The sequence below is a fragment of the Vulpes lagopus genome, chromosome 1 (assembly GCF_018345385.1).
Source record: "Vulpes lagopus strain Blue_001 chromosome 1, ASM1834538v1, whole genome shotgun sequence".
Lineage (NCBI taxonomy): Eukaryota > Metazoa > Chordata > Mammalia > Carnivora > Canidae > Vulpes > Vulpes lagopus.
This window is the reverse complement of record NC_054824.1, coordinates 115,657,135-115,684,120: the sequence shown is the minus strand read 5'-3', so window position 1 is coordinate 115,684,120 and position 26,986 is coordinate 115,657,135. Positions and strand designations below refer to the sequence as shown.

The 26,986-nt window shown below is 41.0% G+C and overlaps 1 protein-coding gene across 7 annotated transcripts in view; it reads right to left on the bottom strand.

Annotated features, from left to right (window-relative positions):
- The window catches only part of DLGAP1 (DLG associated protein 1), a 332,437-nt gene that overhangs the window by 240,697 nt on the left and 64,754 nt on the right, over positions 1-26,986 (bottom strand). For all 7 annotated transcript variants that reach the window (XM_041770565.1, XM_041770573.1, XM_041770580.1 and 4 more), the window contains exon 2: positions 25,268-25,482. In XM_041770565.1, coding sequence (XP_041626499.1) covers positions 25,268-25,482 — 215 coding nt within the window. The remainder of the gene's footprint in view (positions 1-25,267; positions 25,483-26,986) is intronic.

Sequence of the window (26,986 nt, the reverse complement as noted above, 5' to 3'; positions counted from 1 at the left end):
CTGGAAAGGGAATCTGGGGGGTGGGGGGTGGTGTGGGGACAGAGGGATCGCGAATCGGGCACTAAGTTTTCGGGATTGGGAGGTGAGCAAGGTTTCCTCTGAAGGACTCATTGTGAGGGTATCTGGCAGGACTTCAGCATCTGTCACAGGGGGTTGGTAGATTTATGTGCTGCTCAAGGAGTCCCCTGAACTTGCTTTCAGCATGAGATAAATCACTGTCACTTTGCAGACAGGCACAGACAAACATGGAAGCTACTTTTGCTTCATTAAAACAAAAGAACCAACCAGGCTCCTGCAGATGCGGTTTCTGCCTCTTAGAAATGACAGAATCAATTAGTGCAGGTTCACCTCCATGGTATGCCATGGGCATGGCTTTTGGGCTGAGGCAATAAAGACCTGTCAACTATGATGATGTTTCCGGAGAACAGGTGGGGAATTGGTGGCAGCTCATCAGGATATGAAAAATGATATCCTTTGGAAAAGGAGGTACAGGCATTGTAATAATATACTTGACAAGCACCTTATCTTCTAGCAACTTTGCAAGGCATGATGATAATTACTAATCAAAATTGGCTCAGTGTAGCGTAGTGGTACTCACTAGGAATCAGCATAGATGGGAAAACTGTGAAAGTAGCATTTTTCCCTCATAATTTTATACACATTTTTTTTTTAATTTTATACACATTTGTTACTGCAGTGGCGTTAGAAAGCGCAAAGTGGCTCCTAAGAACAGTGGGCTATGGACTCACAAAGCTGGCTTGAATCCAGGGCTGTCAAATTTAGTCTGTGTTGCATGATTCTACCCACTGAAACAAGATGATATATGTGTGTGCGTATTTGTGCGTGTAGCAGAAGGTGGTGGTAGATGTTGATAGAAACCTTATTCAGGCACAAACAGAGAATATTGACATGGGTGTCAGTGATAATCATTATGTAATACCTGGTATTATACATAAGTGGCCACGTATTTTATACGAATTAAAATCTATTTTCCTAGAAAGTATGACAATCTCAGCAGTTTAAAGCCCATTGCTCAGGGTGAGCAATTAAAAGGAAGCACAATTAAAATGGAAAATAGGCAATTGGGGTGCCTGGGTGGCTCAGTGGTTGAGCGTCTACCTTGGGCTCAGGCCTGATCCTGGGGGCCTGGGATTGAGTTCTGCGTCGGGCTCCCCACAGAGAGCCTGCTTCTCCCTCTGCCTATGTCTCTGCCTCTCTGTGTGTGTCTCCCATGAATAAATAAATAAATAACCTTTTTTTTTTTTTTTAAAAAAAAAGGAAAATAGGCAATTTATCATTTTTATTTTATTTTTTTTACTTTTTAAGATTTTACTTATTTATTCATGAGAGACACAAGAGAGAGAGAGAGAGGTAGAGACACAGGCAGAGGGAGAAGCAGGCTCCATGCAGGGAGCCTGACGTAGGACTTGATCCCAGGACTCCAGGATCAGGCCCTGGGCTGAAGGCAGGCACTAAACCACTGAGCCAGCCAGGGATTCTCACAATTTATCTTTTTTTTTTTTTTTAAGATTTTATTTATTTATTAGAAACAGAGAGAGAGAGGCAGAGATACAGGCAGAGGGAAAAGCAGGCTCCATGCAGGGAGCCTGACGTGGGATGACCCGGCCTCCAGGATCACACCCTGGTCTGAAGGCGGCACTAAACCACTAAGCCATTGGGGCCGCCCCACAATTTATCATTTTTAATAGCAAAGCAATATGTCAGCTCTCAAGCGCTCCCACCTTCTCACAGGGGACCCTCCACCTTTAGCTGCCTAGGACTCTAACTGGATCCATATCCAGCGTGGCAGTGTCTTCTCCCAGGAAGCCATGCCCCAGCTGCATGACGGGCTGGCCCTGGGTCCTCACAGGTCTACAGGGCAGCAGTTTTCCCTAAGCCGAGCTGTGTGTACTTAAGACATTACGATGGGACATTCGGCCTTGGTGTCATACCGATCCTGTTGGTGGCGATTATGCCCTCTCCTGTCGCTCCTCAACCCCTTCCACCCTGGAAGTGGGACCCTGAGCTATGTAATTCACTTCCTGGCCCAGCATCCACTGCAGACCAGGAGGGACAGGGTGACTCCATTGACCTGACAGCATGTGTCACTACTGCCTGAAGTCACTCCTGCCATGCCTCCTGACACAGACTGGATTCCCTGGGTGCTGGGGTCAACCCAGATTGAGCATGAATTAGCTCAACTGCTAGGATAATGTGCTGGATCATGCCGATGCACTTGTTACATCCTTTGGGCCCCGCCTGACCCCTCAGCCTCTGTTCCCCATAAACCACTGGGCCTGGGGACACTCAGGCTTCCTTCCTGGGTGACGGGAGGGGCCAAATATTGCCACTCAGATGTGTGGCCCGGTTAATACCCTGTGGAGCAAGTGTTGACCACTGAAAGACCAGAACTGGAAGGAGCTAGCGGATGAACTGCCTGCCTCTCTCTCTCTCTCTGATGGACTGTTCCAGCATAAGGGGATTCCATATTGCTCTCCAGAGACATCACAGGGAACCACACGAGCAGGAAGGTTTTCCCACAAAGCACTGGACCACCTGGTACCATCTCACGTTGTATTTGCTTTGCCTTCTTCCCAGCTTCACACCTCCCTCCCTTCATTCTTCCTCCTCCTCCTTCCGTGGAGAGCATGGAAGTGTTGCTTCAGGTTTCATTTCTAGGGAACCCTGTTAAGACAGACCATGTGACTTAGCAAGATGGCCTAGCCGAAGGACTGGATGGCCTATGTCCGACTCTACCCATTTGGAACTTGCTGCTCTGTGGTGGGGGTTCCAGCCTTGTCTCTCACCTGTGGCCAGGTGGGTTATGATAAAAATGGGCAGATTCTTAGACTTATTGGTAGTTGTTCTGCGAGGTCATGTTTCATGGGGCCTGGACTACGCAGAAGAGATTCTGGCTTGATATTTCTAATGTTTAGTGGCCCAGAGCAGGATAGGTCCTCTTTGGAGTGCTGAGTTGGTAGCACCTTGTAGAGAAGCTTGACCTTGGGTTAGTGACTAAGCTTGGGAAGACAGTAGGAAACAGTGATGCGGAGCCTTAGCTTGCACTAGGACCTATTTTGTAAGAAATTATTATAGCATTTATAATTTTCTGAAATAATTATCGATTCATGTTTTTAAAAGTCACTGTGTTTTTCCTATATACTCCACAGGCAATTTTGTAAAAGAAAGACATAAATGAAATCCCATTAAAACCCTATTTGGCGGGGGCCCGGGGGGGCGCCTGGGTGGCTCAGCTGGTTGAGTGTCCGACTCTTGGTTTTAGCTCAGGTCATGATCTCAGGGTTGTGGGATCGAGCTCCACCTTGGGGTTCCAGTTCAGTGGGGAATCTGCTTGAGGATGGATTCTCTCTCCCTCTCCCTCTACTCCTCCCTACTGCGCTCTCTCTCTCTCTCTCTCTCAAATAGATAAATAAATCTAAACAAACAAACAAAAAAAACAACCCTCTTTGGGGACTGTCCCCACTCTTTGCTAGCAGTGGAGGTGTCTTCGACTCCACATGACACCTATGGGCTTTGGGGAGTCCCTGGTACTGCAGGTAAGATGCCCGAGGGGAGGCACATCTTGTCTTCATCATCTCCCCTGGCCTAAGTTGTCGGGCCTTTAACAAAGTTGCCAGTAAGTGTCTTTTTGGATTTCTGATTGGTTGTATACACTTGAATATGCAGAAGGAAGCTTCCTCCCATCCTTTCCTCCCACATCTGTCCATCTCACACTTCCCCCCTCCCCACTGGGGCCAGAACTCTCGCTTTGGCCCTTTCTTCTGATCCCCAACTGATCCCTTTTGATCCCCATCAGCTCTGCCTTCAGAAGAGAGGCAGTGTCTGACCACTGCCTCCTGATGCTGCCACCATCCAGGCCCTTGTTACCCCTCCTCTGGAATGCTGTCTTAGCCTTCCCCTGTTTCTATCCTTGTTCCCCTTTAGTTTCTTCTCCATAAAGCAGCCAGAGAAATTCTCTGACAGGGCCACTTCTCTCCTTAAAGCCTTCTCATGTCTTCCCATCTCCCACAGCAAAACCCACCATGCTGTCCAGGCCTGTCATTACACTGGTTCCATTCACTCTGGGACCCATCACCCTGTTCTGGCCACACATGCCCTTGGGCTATGCCTTAAACATACCAGGTATGCCCCAGGGACTTTGCACTCATTGCATCTGCCTGAACCCTTCTCCCCTGGACAGCTGCAAACCTTACTCCCTCACCTCCTTCAGGTCTTTACCCAAAGACTTCTCAGTGTGGCTTCTCAGGGTCACTCTGTCTAAAAGGCACCTCTCCTGCTTAATTTTTTCCTTCCCAGCACTTATCTCCATCTGACCTGTCCTCTCCTTATCTACATTACTTATTTTTGTCTACTCTGCTAGAATGAAAGTTCCATGGGGTTACTATCTGTTTTGTTTCTTGTGGTGTCTGGTATCCAGCAGGTACTAAGCACTTATTGAATAGACAAATAAATGAACAAAGATATCCCACACATTTGAATGTTTCACTCCTAACTGTACACATCTCTTCCTTTCCCCTTTCAATGGTGGGGTATGGGTGGCTAGGGCCCAGGTGATCTGTTATTACTGCTTGCCCTCATACCACACCCTTCCCCACCTAGCTCCTCCTTTAATCCTTCTTAACCATGCCAGCATGGGAGGCAGCTAAGGGACCAGCAATAAGGCAGGACATAACATATAAATAAGAGACTCTGTGTAGTTCAACACAACCATTACTGTGATCTATGTTTGAAGCCCATCTCAATCATAGGCATGGATATGCTTTATCTGACTTCAGAACTCTCCATGTTAAAAATCGTGCTCCTAATACCTTGCTGAACATGACTATGGCAATGGGAAGTGATGCCTGCAGAGGAGCCCACGAGTAACCAAGCCAGGATGTTTCCCATTTGGCACTTACATTATGTTGAATGTAGAAAGTTCTGCTATGTGTGAAGAGAGCTTCTCACACTTGGGGGATTTGTGTGGGGCAGGAAAGGCTCACATACAAGAATGTAAGAATCATCCACATGGGCTCACACATGGCCACAGAGGCATGCTTTGGCTGGCTGCCTCCTAGAGGGCAGATTGCAAAAGTTGGCAGGGACACCACCTAATTATCAAGGTAGCTGCGTGGCTGTGAGCTACTGTCCAATGTATCCAGCAGCAGAGGAAGCTCTGCCAATTCTGAGCACACAGGATCTGGCTAATTTGATAGCATATGGTGGAGAGAAAGTGCGTCACTAGTTTCCTCTCCCACCATGCTGACTTCTGCAAAGTTACTGGCTCCTTGTGTCCCACTGTGAGGCCCGTACGTTTGTTCCTGCATGAAGGAATAATGTCTCTTGAAGAAGACAGAATATCTTAGGGACTGTAGAATGGTCCAATGAAAACTTATTTATTGGTAAGGAGGAAGTATCTTCAGCCAACTTCATTCCTCATGAGTTACCAGTCATTTCTGAGTTGTCACCCTTAACACTCTATGGATGTATGTAACTGACCTGGGTTAGGAGGATCACAGAGGCACTTATTGAGTGTCCTAAGTGACAGGGGAGCTGGATGTCATGAGAAGCTCAGAAGAAGTTCCCAAATCCTTTGAAAAAGACAGGGATTTTTTTTTTTTATTGGGCGCAAAGTGACATATCATTACAGATATTTTCACTCTTATATTTATCTCTTAGAGTTGCATGGCCTGTTGAATACAAATTACCCAAATATAACACACATGTTTTCTTTGTATATGCCAACCAAAACCCACAAGACAATTTATTATTCTTTCATGATATGATCTCTTAGGCCATCTGGCAATGCTAAGATGCTGAACAAGTGGAATGAGCAGGGCTACAGGTCTTGGTTGAGGATAGAGAGACGTCATCTGATGATAAAATGGTTAACATGATTAAGGAGGCAAGAATCATAGCTATTGGGCTATTGCCAGTTGGCAGCCAGATTTCCCCAGCAGCTTCAGGCAAATCTCATCATGGAGGGTGACTACTGATGGCTTTCCTTTGCATCTGTCCTGGGTTCTAGTATGGAGATTGAGAGAGATAAATTAATTTATAAGATAGGCACAGCATGTAGAACTCTAGACTCAAGGTGCTCTTTGAAACTTTTCCATAGTGAAGATTTGGAGGACACAATGCTTTTCTCTTCTTAAGAATTCTGTCCCTTACTTGTTTCTCATTGACATTTAATATTTTAGAAAATATTCTGGCTGAAGAGTCAGAAGACCTGAGCTAAGCCCCAGTTCTGCTCATGCCCTTCAAGTAGTGGAGTGGATTCTCCTGCAGAGAAGGGGGGCTGTTTACTGATCAAATGAGATCATAAATAACAAACTTTTACAACTATAAAACAACATAAAAATAAAATATTCTTATAGCGAGTGCATAAGAAAAATGTTTCCAATAGTTCTGGCACTCCATTGAAAGGATTTGGATAGTGTGTTCTCTTCAGGAGCCTGGAAGAGAGAAAATGTGCACTGAGTAACAGTACATTCAGGAGATCCTGGGAGGAAACCAAAATTGGCCATCTGATCTTGGTCTGTGAATGTTATTGATTTATCAGTCACAAGCTCTCAGCCACTAAGCTAAGAGCTGAAGTCACCTTGGAGAAGGGAACTGGTGGGTTCTCATCATGCTGTTCAAGCAAATTATAGCCACAGGTACTTTGTTGGTAAAAATAATCACCAGAATTCATTTTTAATAATGAAAGAATGCATTTACTAGTACTTTCTCCTTCCTGTGGCTTAACACTATGGTTTCTTGAACTATTGTACTTGGAGGCAGCCAGTGAATCTGCCTGATGGTGTAGATCAGAGGATGAAAATGTGAAGAAAGAAAACTTCCTAGTATTAAAGGCTAGTGAGGATGGAAACAGGACATTCTTAACATTCTTGGTGGTGGATCAGGTAGGTTATCCTACACTACACTATCAGAAGGGTGGGTTTCCACCCAGATTGGCCAAGTGAGTCAAGGAATCAGTGCATCATGAGCATCTGATCCACAGTAATCCTTACTCCTCAGACATTGATTTTTGGGAAACACATGCAAAGATATTCATTTAGAACAATAAGCAAAACACTGAACTTCACCAAACCATAAATCAGTCTCAGCTACCTGCCAGTGAAATCTTCCAGCAGAGGAGATGTATCAGTGAGAAGTGGGTAAAGAGACACAGACAGGATTTCCAGGGAAGACATATATGTCCTCAGTCGTATAGGTCTAAATGGGGAGGGCTTGGTAGAAGCAGATTGCTCCCTCAGCTAAGAGGCCTTTCAGGTCAGCCAGGGAAGTACCTTCCATTCGGAGCCTGGGACCAGGGATGAACATACAGGGGATCAGGGGCAGATAAAATAGAAGAAAAACATAGTCGAGGATGGATTTGGGAAGGAGGAAGAATTTCACAGAACCTGGCCAAGGTCTACCTAATTGGCTTGGCACATGGCGGTGTTTGAGTAATCCATTCTCTGTAAATGTATCTGTTTTTATGGTTTTCCAGTTGTCTTTTTTCTTCTAGGTTTGTTTGTTTCTTTATTTTTAAGTAAAATTTGTATCTTGTGCACAGGAAACACTATAGACATATGCTTACTGGATAAAATATCTCAGATTAAGTGCTTCATATTAGCTCATTGAATTCTCACAATATTTATTTAATTATAAATAATTAGAACTATTTTTAGAAATGAGAATCTCCCCTGTGGTGAAACCCCACAAAGCAACAACAAAAGCCATGCCCCAAGAAGTTAAGTAAGTTGCCTAAGGTTGCAAAGTGGTAAAGTCCAGATCTGTCCTCAGAGCTGCCTTTTCTTATTACTTTGGGCTACCTCTACATCAGCAGCTCTGTGACCTGATGGTCATGGTGAGCCCTTGAGGGGTGGGCACTGTGCTGATGGGGAAAGGAAGTAGGTAAGGGGTGGGGGCAGTGGCTAAGTGTACTGTCCCCACTGGGGTTTCTTCACTGCACTCCTCTGGTTCCTGACATTATCCCATATCTCACAGGGTTGAGGGGAGCCAGCAGACTCAAATGGCAACTGTTATATTTTCATTACTTTATCATGTCATCTAAAAAGTAGTGTGTGTGGGCAGCCCAGGGGGCTCAGTGGTTTAGCGCCATCTTCAGCCCAGGGTCTGATCCTGGGGACCCAGGACCGAGTCCCACATTGGGCTCCCTACATGGAGCCTGCTTCTCCCTCTGCCTGTGTCTCTGCCTCTCTCTCTCTCTGTCTCTCATGAATAAATAAATAAGATCTTAAAAAAAAAATTGTGTGTGATGTGTGTGTATGTGTGTGTTTTCTTTAAATAAAGGAGAACAGGGGCTCCTGGGTGGCTCAGTTGGTTAAGCATTAGACTTGATTTTGGCTCTCAGGTTGTGATCTCATGGTCTAGAGATGGAGCTCCCTGCCCTTCTCCCAGTCCTTGGGCTCTGCGCTCAGTGGGGAGTCTGCTTATCTCCCTCTCCTTTTCCCTCTGCCTCTCTCCTGCCCCTCTCAAATAAATAAATAAATCTTTAAAGAAAAATAAAGGAGAACAAAAACCATTATTCTCCAGGGTACAGAGAATGATCAGGGTACAGGAAATGATCATGGGAACCAGACAGAAGCTCAGCAAGCTATTTTCCACAATACTCAAGCTCAGCTACTTAAAGCGTGGGTGGTTGCCATAGTAACTACTTAAATAAACTCAGGGATGGTCCAGGGGGGTCAAGCAGCACATGCATCTAATAGATTTACCTTATTTTGGGAAAACAAAACAAAACGAGAAAACCTAAGATTTTTTCCCCTCAAGGGTCACTTTTTCTTCCTGCTAATACTAGGACTTTCCTTTGCCTAAGATAATTGCTTTTTTGCTTGTTTGTTTTTGTTTGCTTTTTTCATGACAGCTAGGGAAAGAATAGGAAGATTTTAATCTGTTTTCTAAACCACTCAGCTGATCTCAAAATATTCAAAAAGGAAAATAAGCTGGAAATTTCTAGCTATTGATCAAATATTTCACCATGACTGTAGGTCACAAAAAGAAAAAAAAAAAACAAAAATTCATTTATTTTTACAATGGTCACCTGGATTGTTTTTGCAGTAGTGAACTGTTTATATTTACCTCCTGAGTGGCATAGTTTTAGAACCCAGTCCTGCCTGCAAGGAATTGAAAAGGCAGACTTTGTGATTATATTATATTCTTTGATTTTGACCGCTGGGAACATTTCACTTGACATCATGCTTTTTGTTTTGTCTTCATTTTCTTCAAATGATCAAGTGGCTTTGAGATCCTAAGCTTCACGTTTATGGAGATTACTGCAAAATTCTTACTCATTCCTGCCCTCTTACCTAAGAGTTAGACTCCAATGATTCTTTTTTTTATAACTCAGCCTTTTGCCTTCTTTGGCTTTGCATAAAGAATATTCTCCATGCAAAGAATATTCTCCTAAGTTATTGTTTACCTCTGCAATGGAATACTTTTCAGTGGTCAAAAAGAATTAAAAAAATGTATGTGCACATATATGAAACAATATTTAAGAAATAGTTTTTAGCAAAGAGAGCAAATTGCAGAACCATGCATATAAAGTATAGACATATGTTTAAATAACATCTGCATAGATCACTTCTGAAATACACAAAAATTTTTTTTTTTTTTTTTTTTTTTTTTTTTTTTACACAAAAATTTGTAAAAATTTTTACCTCTAAGCGGTAAAAATGGATGGACAAGAAGGAAGACTTTTACATATTATTATTATTTTTTAAAGATTTTATTTATTTATTCATGAGATACACAGAGAGAGGCAGAGACATAGAAGGAGAAGCAGGCTTCCCATGGGGAGACTGATGTGGGACTTGATCCCAGGACCCCGGGATCACATCCTGAGCCAAAGGCAGATGCTCAACCACTGAGCCACTTTTACATATTATTAAAATACTTGTTGGTGCTGTTGAAAGTCTTAGGAGTATTATTTTTATAATAAAAACAAAGGAGATATGTGTAGGCATAAAATTTGTTATGGTATAAAGTATTACCACAATATACAAGAGAAAACAACGAGGGACATGACCCATTCTTGGTTGACTTTTGATTTTTATCAAAAAATCTTTATTTGTGTAATTCTGCATAGCAGGCCTTTCTGGTATCATCCTAGCCTATACTTCTGGTACTTCATGCCTGGATCAGTACAACTTTCCTCAGGCTCATTAACTTGATTTCACAGTCTGCCTATGTCTCTCACATCAAGAGGCAGTGTAGTGTAGTGGTTAACGATGTGGGCTCTAGATTTAAAGCCTGGCTGTGGACATCTACCTCTGTGAACTTGGGCAAGTCCATTAACCTCCTATGTCTGTTTCCTTATTGTATAACTCAGGATAATAATAATTCCTGCCTGGAGGTACCAGTAGAATTACTATTTGTACTGGCATAAAGGAAGTGCTTCTAGGTGTTAGTCATTATCGTTTGAGGTGATTTTTGTTGTTAAAATTAGCTACACAGTGGTGATGGGGAAAAAAACCCCAAAGAAACAAAAAAGAAAAAGAGAAAAGCAAAAGAAAGGGGGAAAATCACCCATAAAGTCTCCTCACAGAGAGAATGACCACTGAGATGTTAGCAAACATCCTTCCAGATATAGATCCCCCTGTAAATAATATTGATCATTCTTTTATTTAGATGGGAAAAAAATTCTCCTGTAATTGGCTTTTTTTTTTTTTTACATGCCACAGAGGCCATTGTTCTAAAACAACACTGACATTATTTTCTTCCTCTGTCATCAATGGTTCCCTATCAATAACTAGATTCAAACAAAATGAATTCTCTAATTTAAGGATCTTGCTGGTGAAAGTCTTCACTCTCTAACAATAGTTTCCCATTTTTTTTTTAAGATTTTATTTATTTATTCATGAGGGAGAGAGAGAGAGAGAGAGAGAGAGAGAGAGAGAGGCAGAGACACAGGCAGAGGGAGAAGCAGGCTCCATGCACCGGGAGCTGGACGTGGGATTCGATCCCGGGTCTCCAGGATCGCGCCCTGGGCCAAAGGCAGGCGCCAAACCGCTGCGCCACCCAGGGATCCCTAGTTTCCCATTTTTAAACACTCCTGTGGCAGTGAGCTTGGTTCCTTTCTCTTCAGACGTGTTTCCCCTGCCCAGTTTCTTATCTCTGGGGTAATTATTTAAATTCCATGCTGAATCCTTTCTCTCTCATGAAGGCATCCTCTGCTTTTTCTATCAGAATAACTTTCTATTTTCTGAACAATTAATGTTATTTTGAAACCTACAAATTATACAAAAATTGCTTTCTCCATTTTGGTGGCACTTAATCACAGGTAGTAGAGACACAGCTGTATCTTTCTCTTGTCCCCCTCAGGGAATGTAGCAGCTTGAAAACTTTGATTTCTCTGGTAAGAATTATTACTAGTTGTGAATGAGAAGACTTGGATACTAAAATTTGCCAAACAGTTTAAGCAAGTCTCTTCTCTGGGCCTCCGCCTCCTCATAATATAACTGGGCTGGAATAATCTCTGAGGTTTTTCTGGGCTGTACTTCTAAGATTTCCCTCTTGTCCTGTCTTTGAAGGATGGCTGCATGAAGATAACTGGTAAATAAATGCTTAAAAACTGGCTCTCTAGGAAGAAAAAAGAAATCTCTGATTTGTAAGGTCTGTTGATTTCTGTAGTGTAAACTCTCTCATCATGGCCAGCGTCAAGTTACCAGAGTGACAAGAGCGAATTGGAGAAGAGGTGCACACCATTGGTTCTCACTGGCAGACTAGACCAGCCAACATCATGGAGTGGTTCCTTTTAACAAGAGAGGCATGATCTCAGGCTTAAAGAATGTGGTTATTTTAATTCTCAGCTTCTCTTACTCTGAAACCCTGACATTATCTTTCTCCACTGAGTGAAAAGAAGCAAGGGAAACAACACAAGAAAGTGGTTCTGTCTTGGCTTTTGAATTTCAGGCTCTCCTGACATGAGCTCTAGGATCAGCCCAGTCTCCTCAGGTGCCCAAATCCACAGCACAGCATCCATCTCTCTTAAAATCTGGCCCAGGGATGATGCTACTGAGGTAGTGGCAATTTCATATGCAGGTGGTAATCTGGATCTATGCCTAGAACTCTCATTTCTGCTTCTTTTGGGAAAGAGAAGTGGTCCAAAGAACTAAAAGAAGTTTCTGAACTGAAAGCCAGAAACAATGTCCAGATGGTGAAGATAGTCTTACTCGGAGAAGAGTCCCCAGAGCCATGGAAGAATGAAAGGTAGAGTGGAAAGCAGATGGCTGGAGCCTAAGACCCAACACCAAGCTGGGCCCTACCTCCTGAGGCTCAAAACCATGTGGAACCCTTGGTTTATCTGTTAAGTGTTGGTAAAAATCAATTCTAAATTCCTTCTGAGACCATTGGGAGGATCAAATGAGATACACTGAAAACACTTGATAAGTTGTTATTAATAATTTTTAGCTTGAAAATTAGGCTTGAAAGAAAATTAAAATATTATTATCAGGGTAGATGATCAAATATGTTTCTTCCTCATTGTTTTATTTTGAGTGGCAAATCAATTGGAAAGAATGCTAAGAAATTAATGTGATTATTGTAGAGAATCCTCCAATTCTAAAAGGTCTAGTTAATGTTGGTCTTATAGCCTGTCCCCTCCTCCTAATGGAACTAGAATGAGTAGGGATTCCCCAGATGAACTAACAGAAATATGCTAATGTTCAGCATGGATGACAACACTTGGGATGGCTGCATAGATATTTTTAACATGCTAATGTGTACCTGCCAGACTGAGCTCCCAGCCTCCAGGTGGGCTGGCAATGCTAAGTAGGGTTGAGAAGCAACAGGGAGCTTTGCAGAGAACCACAGATTCAGAAGCACAGGGAGGGTAAAGAGTAAGAGGAAACACAAACACAGCCAATGGGTGGTGGGCAGATATCAAATGGAAATTCAACTCAACAGATATGAGTTAAAACTACTCTGCGAAGCTACTGTTCAAGCCACCTGAGGCATTTAGGGATAGTTCAACAGTAAGTTAGCATTCATTTAGCACCTCCTCAGGGCTGACCCTGTGCCCAGTGCTTCGCAAACTACGTCAGATAGCATGATGTGGGGACAGAGAAAATAGAAGCATGTGTCAGAAGGCTACAACTACCTTGAGAAATCTTTGAATTCAGTGCTTCAGGAACTCTCCAGAGAAAGAAATAGTACCCAACAGGGAGTGGTTACATTTGAGAGGATGATCCAAAAGAATAAAGATTTTTTTCTTACTCTTCTCCCCCATTACATTGTAAGTTCTATTATGCTAACAACCCTGACTACTGATGTATCCCAATGCTTAGCACATAGTAGGCGGTCGAAAATAATAATAATGATGGTAATAGCTAACATGTATGGTGTACTTACCATGTGCTGGGCACTGTTTGAAGTTTTGTGTATGTTACATTATTGAATCTTCACAATTATTCTTGAGGTAGGAAATATTATTCCCTGTATAACTGATTAGGAAATTGAGGCACAGAATGGTTAAATTATTTTCTCACAGTAATACACCTAGAAGTGATAAAGCTATGATTTTGAACCCAGGTAATTGCAGAGCCTGTGCTCTTCAGCAATATGTTGTAATAAATCTTAATTGAATGAATAGATGAGGAGGTGGCTTTTCTGGGGGATAGGGTGAGGAACAGCATTAACAGAGACCTTGAAGTACCATTACAGCTCTTCACCAAATACACCAAGCTCTCCATTTTCTGGGCACATAGTTGTATTACACTTCTGTGTCTGGGAAATCAGGGTGGTCATGTGGATGGCTTTAGCAATAAAATGTGAGCAAAAAATGACACACATCATTTCTAGGAAATAGGGCTCAACTCACCACCTTCCCTTTTCCTGATTTAGTGACCGTGAAAGCACCAATTGAGATATACCCTCTGTTATTTTGGGTATCTGAATGACTGCAATGAGCAGACCTCCTGACAATTCACAATGGACACATATTGTGAGCAAGAAAGAAACTTTTGAGATTTGGAGGTTTTTTATCAACAGAGCATAACCTAGTCTATCCTAACTAGTATATAAATTAGTACCAGAAATGGGGTGCTTATGAAATAGCAACAACAAAATACCCTAATATATGTGGGTATAGCTTCAGAAATTGGTATGGAGCATCAAGGTAATTATTAGAGGTTGGAAACATTCTGATCTAGGTTATGCAGCGGTGAATCACTTGGTAAACTGTTGTCTGCAACAAGTTGGTGTAATAAGCGAACTCATAACTATAGGGGAGATAGATGCAAAACACAATGTTAATAGCATGTGTTGGTTGCTGTTGGCAGCCTTCAACAAGGTATTATGCAGTTTGAAAGAAATCCAGAAAAGAATTGGTTAGACTGTAAGTAGCAAAGAAAGGGAATAAGAAGAGGCTAGACATTCAAAAACCTAAAGGATTTGGAAGAAGGAGCTGATTTTAACTCAATTTGTAAAAGGTAAACTGGATATGGTATTTGAGTGATGAAGATATAATGAAAACCTACCCTGGGGGCAAGGTTCAAGTCAAGGATATGACTACCTCACCCTCTTGTTCAAACCTTTGAATGGAGTCACATGATTTAGAATGAAGATACGATTAGGTAAATACTTTGATTAGACAAAATGATTCAGAGGGAAGCAGCTAATAAGTTGATCTTAGATAGAGGCATGGGGGTGGGAGGGTAAACAAACAGAGCAAAAACAATCGTTGTTTCTAGGAGGGTTCTGTGAGTGTGATTTTTACAGGGGACTCACCAGAATCCATTGATGAGAAGCTACAGTCGTGAGAGAGCTATACTGCCAAAGGAACTATAAGCCTAAATTAAAAGATGTAGTAACAAAGGGGTGGGGGGGTTGGTCCTAAAATGTCTCTTGAAGTCCAAGAAGCACACATTTCTAGATGTGTACTTGGATATGGTCAAGAAAGATAATAGAAATGGGAGACTTTCCCAGGGCGGGGAGCTAGGAGACAGGGAGAACAATGGATAAGAAGTTGCTTCTAGGGAGCCAAATTGTACCCTGATCAAGAAACATTGTCTTCCCCAGGGTAGGGAGCCTGACTGCATCTTCCCCAATGGGATTGTAGAATTTCTATGGATCAGTGACTACTGTTGTCTCCCTCCTCCTCCTCCTCCTCCTCCTCCTTCTTCTTCTTCTTTTTTTTTTTGAATAGAAGTTTTTATTGTGGATATTTTGTACCTGTTCCACCATTATAAATGGGGTATGTAGGGGACAGGTCATTTTCTGTTAGAGTCTGCAGGTCTCCAAGTGTAGAGAAGCTACGTCTGAACTGATTGTAGATAGGACAGTGTATCATTCTCTGCTCTACAGATTATCATTCATCACCTACAGATCATAATCTCTGAGGTTTAGGATAGGACTAAGATTTGGGTTTTCTCCCTTTAATGGGGACGATGGACTTGAATATATTTTGCCTGCAGGAGAGGGAGAGAGCCAGATATTTGATCTTTGAAGAATAGGCTTCAGTAGTCATCAGTGCTGCTCATCAAATACTGTTTTGTGTGTTCATGTCCTGGGCACATGGTAATATTGTTTTCTCTGCCCTATTTGAAGATGGACATTGCCATGCCACTACCTTTTGCCTATGAAATGGGAATGGAGGTGATTTGTTTCACTTAAGGGTAGAAGCAAGAGATGCTGTGGTCTTGAACTGCCTTGGTGCCTTTGGAAATCTTTGTTGATATAGAGTATCCACAACCTAGTTCCTGACTGATCATGGTGACCAGAGCTTCCCATTGACCCAAGATGGACATGTAGCATGAGCAAGAAATTAATTTTTGTTGTTGGAAGCCTCTGTGATTTAGGAGTTGTTTTTCACTCTTAGCATAATCTAACCTATCTTGACTAGCATGGGTCTGAAGCCAGCAAAGTAGATCCTAAGATTATAATTGATCTTAGTAGCTTAGCAGTTTAATCAAAGCATAGAGTATGTGTAAGGGAACAGCAGAAAAGAAGATCTCCAGTGAGAATGGAATCTTACTGTGACACTGAATGCTATTGAGGACTAAGTTTATAGACACAATGGGATTCAGAGCTGAAGTGTCAGTAACCTGGCAGAAAGTCTGCAGAAGGAGTTGTTGCAGAGACAGGCTGGTGGCAGCAAGAGAGATTGGTCCTTGTGATCATTCAGATGAGCAGTGAAACCCTAAAGCTTGAAGAGGTGAGAGTTTGAGTTGCAGTATTTCATGATTGAATTTAGGAGACTGGTAACTTGGGTGACAGAAATGGAAGAGTCAGGAAGAGGAAGAGCAGTGATGTACTTATGGAGTAGTGAATTATCTGGGTGCCTACAAATCTCACTTAGAAATACAGGATGAATGTACATAAGAATATGATGGTGGTCTTAGGCTGAAATCTTAGACTCCACTTGTTGGGAAGATCTCACACAGAGATTCTGTCCATTTCACCAAAATCACCAAGCAGAATTATCAAAGCTCTCTGGGAGATACAGTTCAGGTTGTTTTGAAAAGTGCCTGGAAAAATTTCTCTCCAAACTCTCAAATTAATTTATTCCATAATTAATAACTTCACGATTAGAAGTTTCACCTTGCAGCTAACCTAAATCCTTGGGTTGTGGTTTTGATTTCATTTCATCTTACTTAAATACAGGAATGTCAATGGTTTTGCTATTCCATAGGCATTCTCTGTAAAGGTACATTTATTTAGGACTCACACAGCTTCTCTTCTAAAAGGGTTAGAGGCGGCTCCTAATATGTCTGCCAAGGCTTTCTTTAAAGTAGCTTTTCTCTTTCCTTCAGAGTGCACTGCCATCTGAGGTGCATGAGGAGGATTGCTTTAATGAAATAAAATGAAAGCAAAACTAATAATATGGACTATGTTGACACAATAGTAATCTGCAATGAAAAAAAGAAAAAACACTCTCCCCATATCAAGTGGATTTTTCCGACCAGAAAAAATTTCTGAACAAAATAATAAACTTTAATACCTTCAGCCTCTGAATTTTATTTCTTCTTTGCAGTGCTTTCTTCCACCATTCTTTGGTTTTAGAGCAAATCTATATACTCTAGAGTATCTTTTATGGTATGTTTATATCTCTAAAAATGTATGTATTTATATATAAATATATATTTATGCCTATATAAAACACAGGTCTATAAGAATATAGAATCTATAAGAATATGTATAAATATCTATAAGAATATATATAAGATTATAGATATAAAAACAGATATAGATATAAAAATAGAATAGATGCAAAAATAAAGCATATGCCTATGCAAAAATATGTCTATATAAAAACATATATATTTGTTTTCCACTTGACCATGGAAAACTAGAGTTTAGGGAAGCATTTAATAAATTTATTGAAACCTGGTACAAATGTCTTCCACAGTACTTCAATATTAAAGGTACTGAATAAATGAGTGAGTGATTGCATAAATACCATTGCTGATTATTAGTAGGGTGTTCTCTGTTGCCTGGTTTTCTGCACTTTAATAGCGAATATAGATATTACACTGAAGGCATGGTAGCCAGCAGACAGTCAATGTAAAGGAATTTGAAAGCTCTCTGCAAAAACAAGCCTTCCTGGCAGACCAGTGGGTAGCATTTCTGATCAGTACTACCCAAAGGGACTGAGGAATCTTCATTTCCAGAACCCGCTTCAGGGGTTCTCCCCTGCTCACATTTCTCCGGTCTTTGGGGCTTTGCCAGATGCTAAGAAGTTGGCTCAGGTATACATGGTACAGCCACAGAATGGATACAGGGATAGGGTTTGTTATTATACCAGCCCTGATGAAGCTGGACCCAAGCTCCTAAGAGCTATTACTTCTTCCTGTAACCTCCATCAGCCAATGCCTCCTTTATCTCTGATCTGTTGGTCATTTGGTCCTTCCTTCCTTCATCCCAGGGTGAAGCCTGAGTCAAGCCTGAATCAAAGTGTTCTCAAAGCCCGTCCTGTTTGAGCTGCCTGTGTGCCTGCTTGTACTTCTGGGCCAGGATGTATCTCACTGCAGCCTCTGACATACCCCTGCCTATACCCCTGCCTCGCCCTCAAAATCTGCTTTTTCAGCTCTTTTTATGGATGCCACTTCTCAGATGTCCACACCCAGGAGACCTTCCTTTTCTCCTCCGTGCTGACTCCTCTTATGCAGCTCGTCACTGCAGTCTAGAGAAGCCCATCATGCCACCCAGCTTTGTATCCTTTCTGCTTTCAACACCTGGGCTACAATCTTACCTTTGATGGCTAGTTGACATATAACCTTGGACAAATTATTTCATCTCCCTGACATGTAGATTCCTCATTTGTAATGTGGGGGAAAATTTCATTTTTAGTGTTGGGTGATTTAGAAGATTTAAAAAAAAAAAAAAAAACCCAAACCAAAAAACAAGAATGTAGAGTCCTTAGAACTCAGGCACTTAGATCATTAAAACTTAAATCTCTATTCTATGTTTTAAAATCTCTCTTTCTCTAAAATGTATCTGAATTTCCTTTCATTCTTTCACCTTCCTCAAAGATACAGAAGCACTTCTTTCCTCTGAGGTCATGATCATTATAGGAACAGGCCAATCTAGGTCAGTTTCCTTCTCAAACAGGCTTTTCTAAAGAGCAATTATGGGATCCCTGGGTGGCTCAGCGGTTTAGCGCCTGCCTTTGGCCCAGGGTGCAATCCTGGAGTCCTGGGATCGAGTCCCACGTTGGGCTCCCAGCATGGAGCCTGCTTCTCCCTCCTCCTGTGTGTCTCCTCCTGTGTGTCTCTGCCTCTCTCTCTCTATGTCTATCATAAATAAATAAATAAATCTTTAAAAAAAATAAAGAGGGATCCCTGGGTGGCGCAGCAGCGCAGCGGTTTGGCGCCTGCCTTTGGCCCAGGGCGCGATCCTGGAGACCCGGGATCAAGTCCCACATCGGGCTCCCGGTGCATGGAGCCTGCTTCTCCCTCTGCCTGTGTCTCTGCCTCTCTCTCTCTCTCTCTCTCTCTCTGTGACTATCATAAGTAAATAAAAAAATTTATTTTAAAAAATAGCAATTATATGGCAAGAAATCAAGATGTGGTATAGACTACATTGCTTGCCCATGCTCATCTCATTTGGAGGAGGGTATTCATAATGAAAGAGGAATTGATTTTTCTTAAGCTGGGAATGGTGATCTGAGTTGAATATAACAGGCAATTTCTTGTACCAGTTACTGTTTGTTTTGTTTTTCAATGAGGCTTATTTCTAGCAAGGGGTTGAAACATATTTAGATACTTTCTCTATGAGCAAGTGAATGAGTTTTAGTTTTAAACTTTTTTTCCATTTCTTACCACTCTGGAACCTGGGGATGGGGGACTTGGGAGGATAGAATGTAATAAAAGAAAGTACTATGGTCAGGAAAGGATGGGAAACTCTCTTGAGTTAATGTCACTGAATTATAGTCACAAACTATTGTAGTATCAGGTCGTATTATTCTGTTCTCTTCCATTATAAAGAGCATCAGCTGTTATGTGTAAAATCATACTGAGGGTCAGGTAGTTGAGGAACATCAAAGTATCTGGGGAAAATAGACCACAAAGGAAAACAGGCATTTCATACCACTTTATGACAAAGATGCGAGGAGATATATATGGCTAAGTTCTTAAACATGGTTTATGTTCTAAGGGAAAAAAAAATCTCAATGCTCTCATGTCCACATACTCTAATTCCCCTTTTTCTGGGGAGAGAAGGATCTGAGGAACTGTAAGTAGGCAGGAGGAGCTTGTGGAATGTGAGGAACTAGCAGAGGACACAGTGTGTCTAGAGAGAAAAAAGGGAGTGAGAAGTTTATACGAAGTTACCCAAAAACAGACACTTTAGCAAGAAGCTTGTTTTGGGTTCTTGATATAAAACTGATCCATTTTGGGGCACCTGGGTGGCTCAATGGTTGAGCGTCCACCTTTGGCTCAGGGTGTGACCCTGGGGTCCTGGGATCGAGTCCCGCATCAGTCTCCCTGCAGGGAGCCTGCTTCTCCCTCTGCTGTGTCTCTGCCTTTCTCTCCGTGTCTCTCATGAATAAATCAATAAAATCTTTAAAAAATCATCAGCCCTTCCTTGCAGCTCTCAATGGTAACAAGCAGATGTGAGAACAGAGGTGAAGCAGAGGTAAACATGCCCTTGGTGAACACTAAGCTCCAGCTGTATACAGTCTCTCAAAATAAGCAGATCAGATTGATTTAATTAGGCACGTCCCAATTCCACTTACAAAATAAAATAAGATGGGTCCATTTTATTTATTTTATTTTATTTTTTTATTTTTTATTTTTTAAAGATTCTATCTATTTATTCATGACAGACATAGAGAGAGAGAGAGGCAGAGACACAGGCAGAGGGAGAAGCAGGCTCCATGCAGGGAGCCTGACGCAGGACTCCATCCCGCGACTTCAGGATCATGCCCTGGGCCAAAGGCAGGTGCTAAACCGCCGAGCCATGCAGGGATCCCCAAGATGGATCCATTTTAAATTTCCAGACTACAGTTGTAGGAGAACACCCTATATGTCTCTTCTCAAATTATTTTATTTACCAATACTGCTCCTTTTGTCTTTAAACAGTGAACTCCCAGATCTTCTGTGCCTCATCCTTACAATTATATACAGTAGTGCTGAAAAGTCTGAGACCATGTGAATGAGAGACAGGAACCTACGGCATCATCAGTCAGCGAGAAGTAGGGGCTGGAGAATCATGTTGAGAAGGGTTCTGAAATGTATCTGTGTTCAGTGGAAAGGGTCCTGCGATCCACTAAAGCTGGGATTGGCTAATGGGGTTGTGGGGTGGGGTGGGGGAGTTGTGATGGGAGTCATCTAGGTGGTACTATCATGCTAAGAGCCTAAGCCTTTCATTATATTTGGGTGTGTGTTGGGGGGGTAGCGCTCAGAGACATTAATCTATATATATGTATGATATATATGTTCAGGATCAGGAAAATAATGAATATTAAGAGGATTAAGCATCTTGAAAATGAAAAACTACCTACCTTCAAGGCATTTAGGACTGAATATGAACCTTCTTGATATCTTTTGTTAGATAGTTTATCAAAGTTGCTACACATTCGACCTAACTGGTCACCCCCAAAGCCAAACATGCAAAGAAGCCTGGAGCCCTCCTTGCCAATTTCAGAGGCCTTTCAAAGTCTATGATTATAATGACTACTTCCTCAAGGAGAAAATTTGTCTTAGTGCTTGGATGAGGGATAAAGAAGTATGAGGAAATTTTAAAGTGTTATTTACCTAGAATTAATGGATAGTTGAATTTAACTTTAGAATCTTTTAAATGGCAGCTCACTTTTTAAAAATTTCTATGGGGTGGGGGGAGTCCAAGACAGGATTTGGACATGGTTTTAACTAATCAGGGTTGTAGGCAGTAGTCTCGATGCTAGAATAAATAGCAAATCATAACAAATCCAACTAAGGCTTAAATTCATCAGAGCCAAGCTATGGCAACACACTTTGAGGGGATTCTGGCCACTAAACCTCTTCTGGACTTGCCTGAGAATTTACTATTAAGCATCCAGAAGTTAATTTTTGAAAATACTAATGTTTGATTATCCATTTCAAGTTCATGGTTAGCTAATAACAAAGAAAGAAGGCAAAGCTAATGGGGAGGTGAAGGGATTTGTTACCAGCTGTGGAACAAGACAAGGGAAAGAGAGATATAATGGTCCTCAGTGAGTAGCTACAGAAGCTTTGTGGCCCAAAGATGGAGTTCCCTGTCTGAAGCCTGCTCGTGACTCTGGAATGTTCAACTGGCCTTTGGACACAATAACACTGAGTAGGTGACGTAAATAAACCCTCAAGATGCCTTTTAAAAATAGAGAAGAGAAAATGTAAGAAAGTACAGGAGTGCTTTCTCTCCAACATTTCTGACAGAAGATAGGAGTTGAAAACCTCAAACAAAATGTTGCCCCAATCTCACTTGGCTAATTTTAGTTATCTTGGTTCATGGCTATGATTCATCCCTAAAGCTGTGAATTGCTGAGGAGGAAGGAGGAAAAAAAAATTGACTTAAATGTCAAAGAAGTAAGAACAAAAATATAGTTTTCTTTTTTGGGGAAAGAATTCCAGGATATGGGGATATATATTTTTTTTCTCACGAGGGACTAAATGCTTCAAACTTCTAGAGAAGTAATGATGGTCTTGAGTCAAAACATCATTAAGGAATAAAATACAGCATTGATTACAAGTCATGTCATGTTTGAATTTTTGCCTCCATAGTGTATTTCTGTTGGCTTCTTGTGTGCCTCCTTAAGAACCATTAAACTAGAACTCACCAGGAATCATCTGTAGTTGAGTATGATGGAAGCTTAATACATAGACTGTAAAGAGGAATGGAATCCCTAAGCCAGGTGAAGGAGGAATGAATGGAAACAAACATGACTGAGAAATAAGCCTGGGGAATGGGAAGATAGGAAAGAGAACGGCATATTTGAATGATGATCAGATGTTGTCTTGCTTGCTAAAGAATAGAGACGGTCTGGTGAAATTCCATCTTGAGTAAAGAAAAAAATGTCTAATTTATTAGGGGTCCCCTAGTAAATTGGTTGCCATTTTGAATTTCCGTAGGTTTGGAGGAAGAAAATATTCACTAACAGCTCAGCTCAGTGATTGTTTTCACTGTCTGAAGTAGCTGACTTCTCTACCAACATCTTAGCCACTATCTGTGTTAGTCTCTTTCTTAAAACTCTTAAACACTGCTGCTCTTAAAACTTCTGAGAAGTTGAAGAAATGCATGATGGTTGTAAAAATAGGGCCCAGGACTTGAAAGGAATATATTATGTAGGAAGCAAAATGAAAAAGAAAGAGTTCCAATGACTTCAGAGCAAATATCCGCCACCCCTCCACCCCAGCCCTGAAGGTGTGTGGAAAGTAGCCCAAGGCATATAAATGTGAGAAGTGATTTCTGCACCTACCTTTGTACTCAGCCTCCTCAGAGCACCTCCCTCACTTTTCTTGTGCTCCACTCCTTTCGGTTCTCCTCATACCTGGGTATTACTGTGAGCAGCAGCAATCACTATGTCACATTACCCGAGACCCATGTGACTAAAGCATCCTGAGAGATCAACTAACAATACTAATGTGGTGGAAGGCACTCTGGAGGTTGCAGAGTCCCACTGCTTGCTGAGGAAACTGAGCTCTTGAAGGTCTAAATGACTTTCATGACCTAAGTATTCTCTTCTTCGGTTCTTCTGGAAGATGTTAATTAACACCAGGACTGTGTTTGCCTATTGTGGTCTCTAGTGGAGAGATATTTTAAAGTCCATAGAAGATATTTGCCACAAGTTATCCTTGGCCACCCTCATTTTAAACCACCTTGGCAGACTGCCTTTATTATAAATCCAGGTTGGTTGGTTTTTTTCCCCCCTAGACTGGGTATATTTGATTTTCTGAGCCTTCGTGAGATGTGCCAATGTACAACATAACCTGTTTATATTTTTCATACCCATGATCAACTTTTACTTTGTGTGGCAGTGTTATGGGCAGAATGACATTCCCCACATAGATATATCAAAGTCCTAACTTCCAGTACCTGTGAACATGACCTTACTTGGAAATAGGGGGTTGCTGATTTAATCAAGTACAGATGAGGTCATTAGGGAGGGTTCTAATCCAATATGAGTGGTGTCATGAAAGTCAACTGTGGGAAGACACAGAAGGGAGAACGCCATGTGATGACAGAGGCAGAGATTGAAGTGCAGCAGCCAAAGAATACCAAGGATTGCCAGCACAATCAGAAGCTGGGAAGAGGCCAGGAAGGATTGTCCTCAACACGTTTCTCAAGGAGCATGGCCCAGCTGATAACTGGATGTCAGACTTCTAGCTCCCAGAACTGTGATATTACAAGTGTTTGTTATTCTAAGGCACCCAGTTTGTGGGACTTTGTTATGGCAGTTCTAGAAAACTAATACCAGTAGTCATCAAGGGAAGGGAGAAGGGCATCTGCAAGCCGAAGGAAAGTAAGAAGAGCTTCATTTCGAGGGTACCTGGGTGGCTCAGTGGTTGAGCATCTGCCTTTGGCTTAGGGTGTGCATCGGACTCCCCGCAGAGAGCCTGCTTCTTCCTCTGCCTGTGTCTCTGCCTCTCTCTCTGTCTCTCATGAATAAATGAATAAATAAAATCTAAAAAAAAAAAAAAAGCTTCTTTTCTTGAGTTGGTTTACTAGTGTCATTGGTATTACTTTTTTATTGAAATGATCTGGAGAGTTTCCACATGACCTCTTGAAAAAAATTTTTTGTGAGAGGACTCTCTCTGTCTACTTATTGAAGATATAGTGTATTTTGCTATTTAAATCTTTCCTTCATAGAATAGTCCACTATTTTTCAGTGCTCTAGATTATCTAGTTTGTTTTCCTTAATCTGACAGCTTTGGCCTTTTTGTATTTTATTTATTTTGTCTTTTAATATTTTATTCTGTAATGTAAAGTAAATGCATGAATAGTAGTATGTATTTCTTCAAAATATGGGAAAAGGTACTTAAAAATCTGAATTATTCATAATATATTTTTCAAATTATGGTCCAAGTCTTGACATATTCCAAGGTTCTGATTTACTCTTCATAAATAATAATAAAAATTAAATCAGGCCTTGCTTAAAATAATCAATTTCAGTAGTTTCTTTTGCAGTGCTGTTCTCTATTTACAAATAGCACAAATGGAGGTAAGGACTACTTATATTTTTTAAAACCCAAAACTATTTTTTAAAAGATTTAATTTTTGAGTAATCTCAACACCCAATGTGAGGCTCATACTTAAAATTCTAAGTTCAAGACTCACAGCCATGTGCCCCCCAAAGCATTATTAAGGTCTTATAAATTATATGTGTTTAGTGTCCAATTTAAAAACCTATATCAAGAACCTTCACATATGACTCAATTTTTAAACATAGCTGCTTTCTATAAATTTCTCCAAGATCATCTGCCCAATTATATTACTCAATTATCTGAAAAATTCAGATTTAGTGGTTAAGAAAACATCTAAGAGTTGAGATACATAGATCTTCTCTTTGACTGGAAATCTTAATTCATTTCAGAAGCCATTCTGGATGGTTTTAAACTCTTTTTCTTGGAGTTTGGGGTTCAGTTTATGATCTCTACAGAACATACCTGGATGTCCATATCTTTGAAGGCACTAGAATACACAAGTCAGGCCCCAGGTCAAAATCAATAGGCCATCCAGTGCATTGCACTGCTCCAACTGTAGGGTGGACTCTGCCCTAGTCACTCCAGGAGTCACACTATCTGATTCTAGGTGCTAATACAAGGGGCTGGACTACAAGAAGTAGAGCACTAGAAACACTTACTTGAGTGTGGTGAGTTCTGTAAGGGATGGCTGAGTAGCCTTGAGATAGCTTTCTCTTCGTGCGGCAACTTTGGGAGAAGGCTTGGGACTTGTGTCGGAGTCACCACTGTCTTCATCTCCCATGGCTTTGATGTAGCTGCCACTCCGCATTCTTCGGCACGGGATTTCGTCGTCTTTACCACGAGGGGTGTACCCTGTCCAGTCATCCTGAGGGACCTAAAACATAATTAATTTTTAATAAAATCCTATAATTTTCTTTCTTTTTTTTTTGATATGACACTGAACGTGGGTAATATAGATGAATTATCTAGAGCTTCAGACTTTCATTTTTCAATAATGGTGTTGTGTTTTACTGTAATTGATTTGAAAACATTTTAATCCATGCAAGTCCATGTCTTGATCTTTAAAACATCCTGTGTATTAGGAAAAATTAAGACCATTGGCTTTGTCATTTTTCTCATGCTAATAAGAAGAATTCTAAGAAACAATTCCAAAAAGAATGCCATTGGAAAGGAGAACAATTTTATTTGAGCTTTTCAATTATTTGTTTTCAATTATTGTTTAAAATTTAAGAATCTTTTGGTTTTATCTCCACCCTCCTCACACCTTTCATCTCTACTGTCTTGTATCAAATCTCTCTTCTTCCTGAGCCAGCTACATTGACTTCCCAATAACCTATTCTGTCCGAACCCCTCTTAATTTGTATTTAAAGCAGTCTTCAAAGGTTTCCAATGATCTCATAAAAGCTAGAGGCCTTTCCTTAGTTTAAATTTTCCTTGGCTTCTGCCACACACACTACCCCTGAAGTATTTCTCTACTTACCTGGTAGAGCTACTTATCTGAATTGTTCTTTTCCTCTTGCTCTGCTGGATCCTATTCTAAATCCTCACTTGGGGGTACCACAGAAGATAATTTTCTTAGTACACTGCCCCCCTTTTGTTTCTACAATCATTTCCTTTGAGTTCAGCAGAATACTACACTATGCTATAGAAGATTTCTTTATGACTTTCTCTTCAGTTCCACTTAGATTTTCCGCTTCAACATGGACTCAGCCTAGGATCTCATTACTCCTCCATTTAGTAAAAGAAATGCATAATGACCACTCTTTTTATCCATTAAGAAACAACAAACAGCCTATGGTGCATAGAATACTGTGCAAGGCTTAATGAAAAGAAACCAAAAAAAAAAAAAAAAAGGAGGTTTCTTTTGCCCTTCACATGCTTTAACAGCAATGAGAAGACAGCATAAACACAGTTGGGAATAGTTCCAAATAAACACATCAGCAAGTTTAAGATATGGCTTCATAAATGGAACATGAACTGAAGAGAGACTAGAAAAAGTAGGAGTTATCAGTAATGGTGATGAGGAAGGAGTAGCCAGGAGGGGTTCCCTGAAACTGGCCAAGTTTCAATGAGAAAGTAAACAGGATTTAATATTTTGATGCTAACTACTTATTGATTATCCATCAAATATACTGTTTCATTATTAACATTTGACTATGCTAAGTACTTGCTTACAGGATCTTTTTTTTAATCTATGTAACAACTCTGCATAATTTTTTTCTGTATTTCTCAGATGAGACACAAGAACTCAGAGAGCTTAAGGAATTTGCCAAAGAACACACAACTAATAAAAGAACACATAATAGCACTGGTTTCTAAATGTTATAAGGCCTAGGAAGTGAGAATGAATGTTCCATTAAAAAAGCACCATAAAGGGG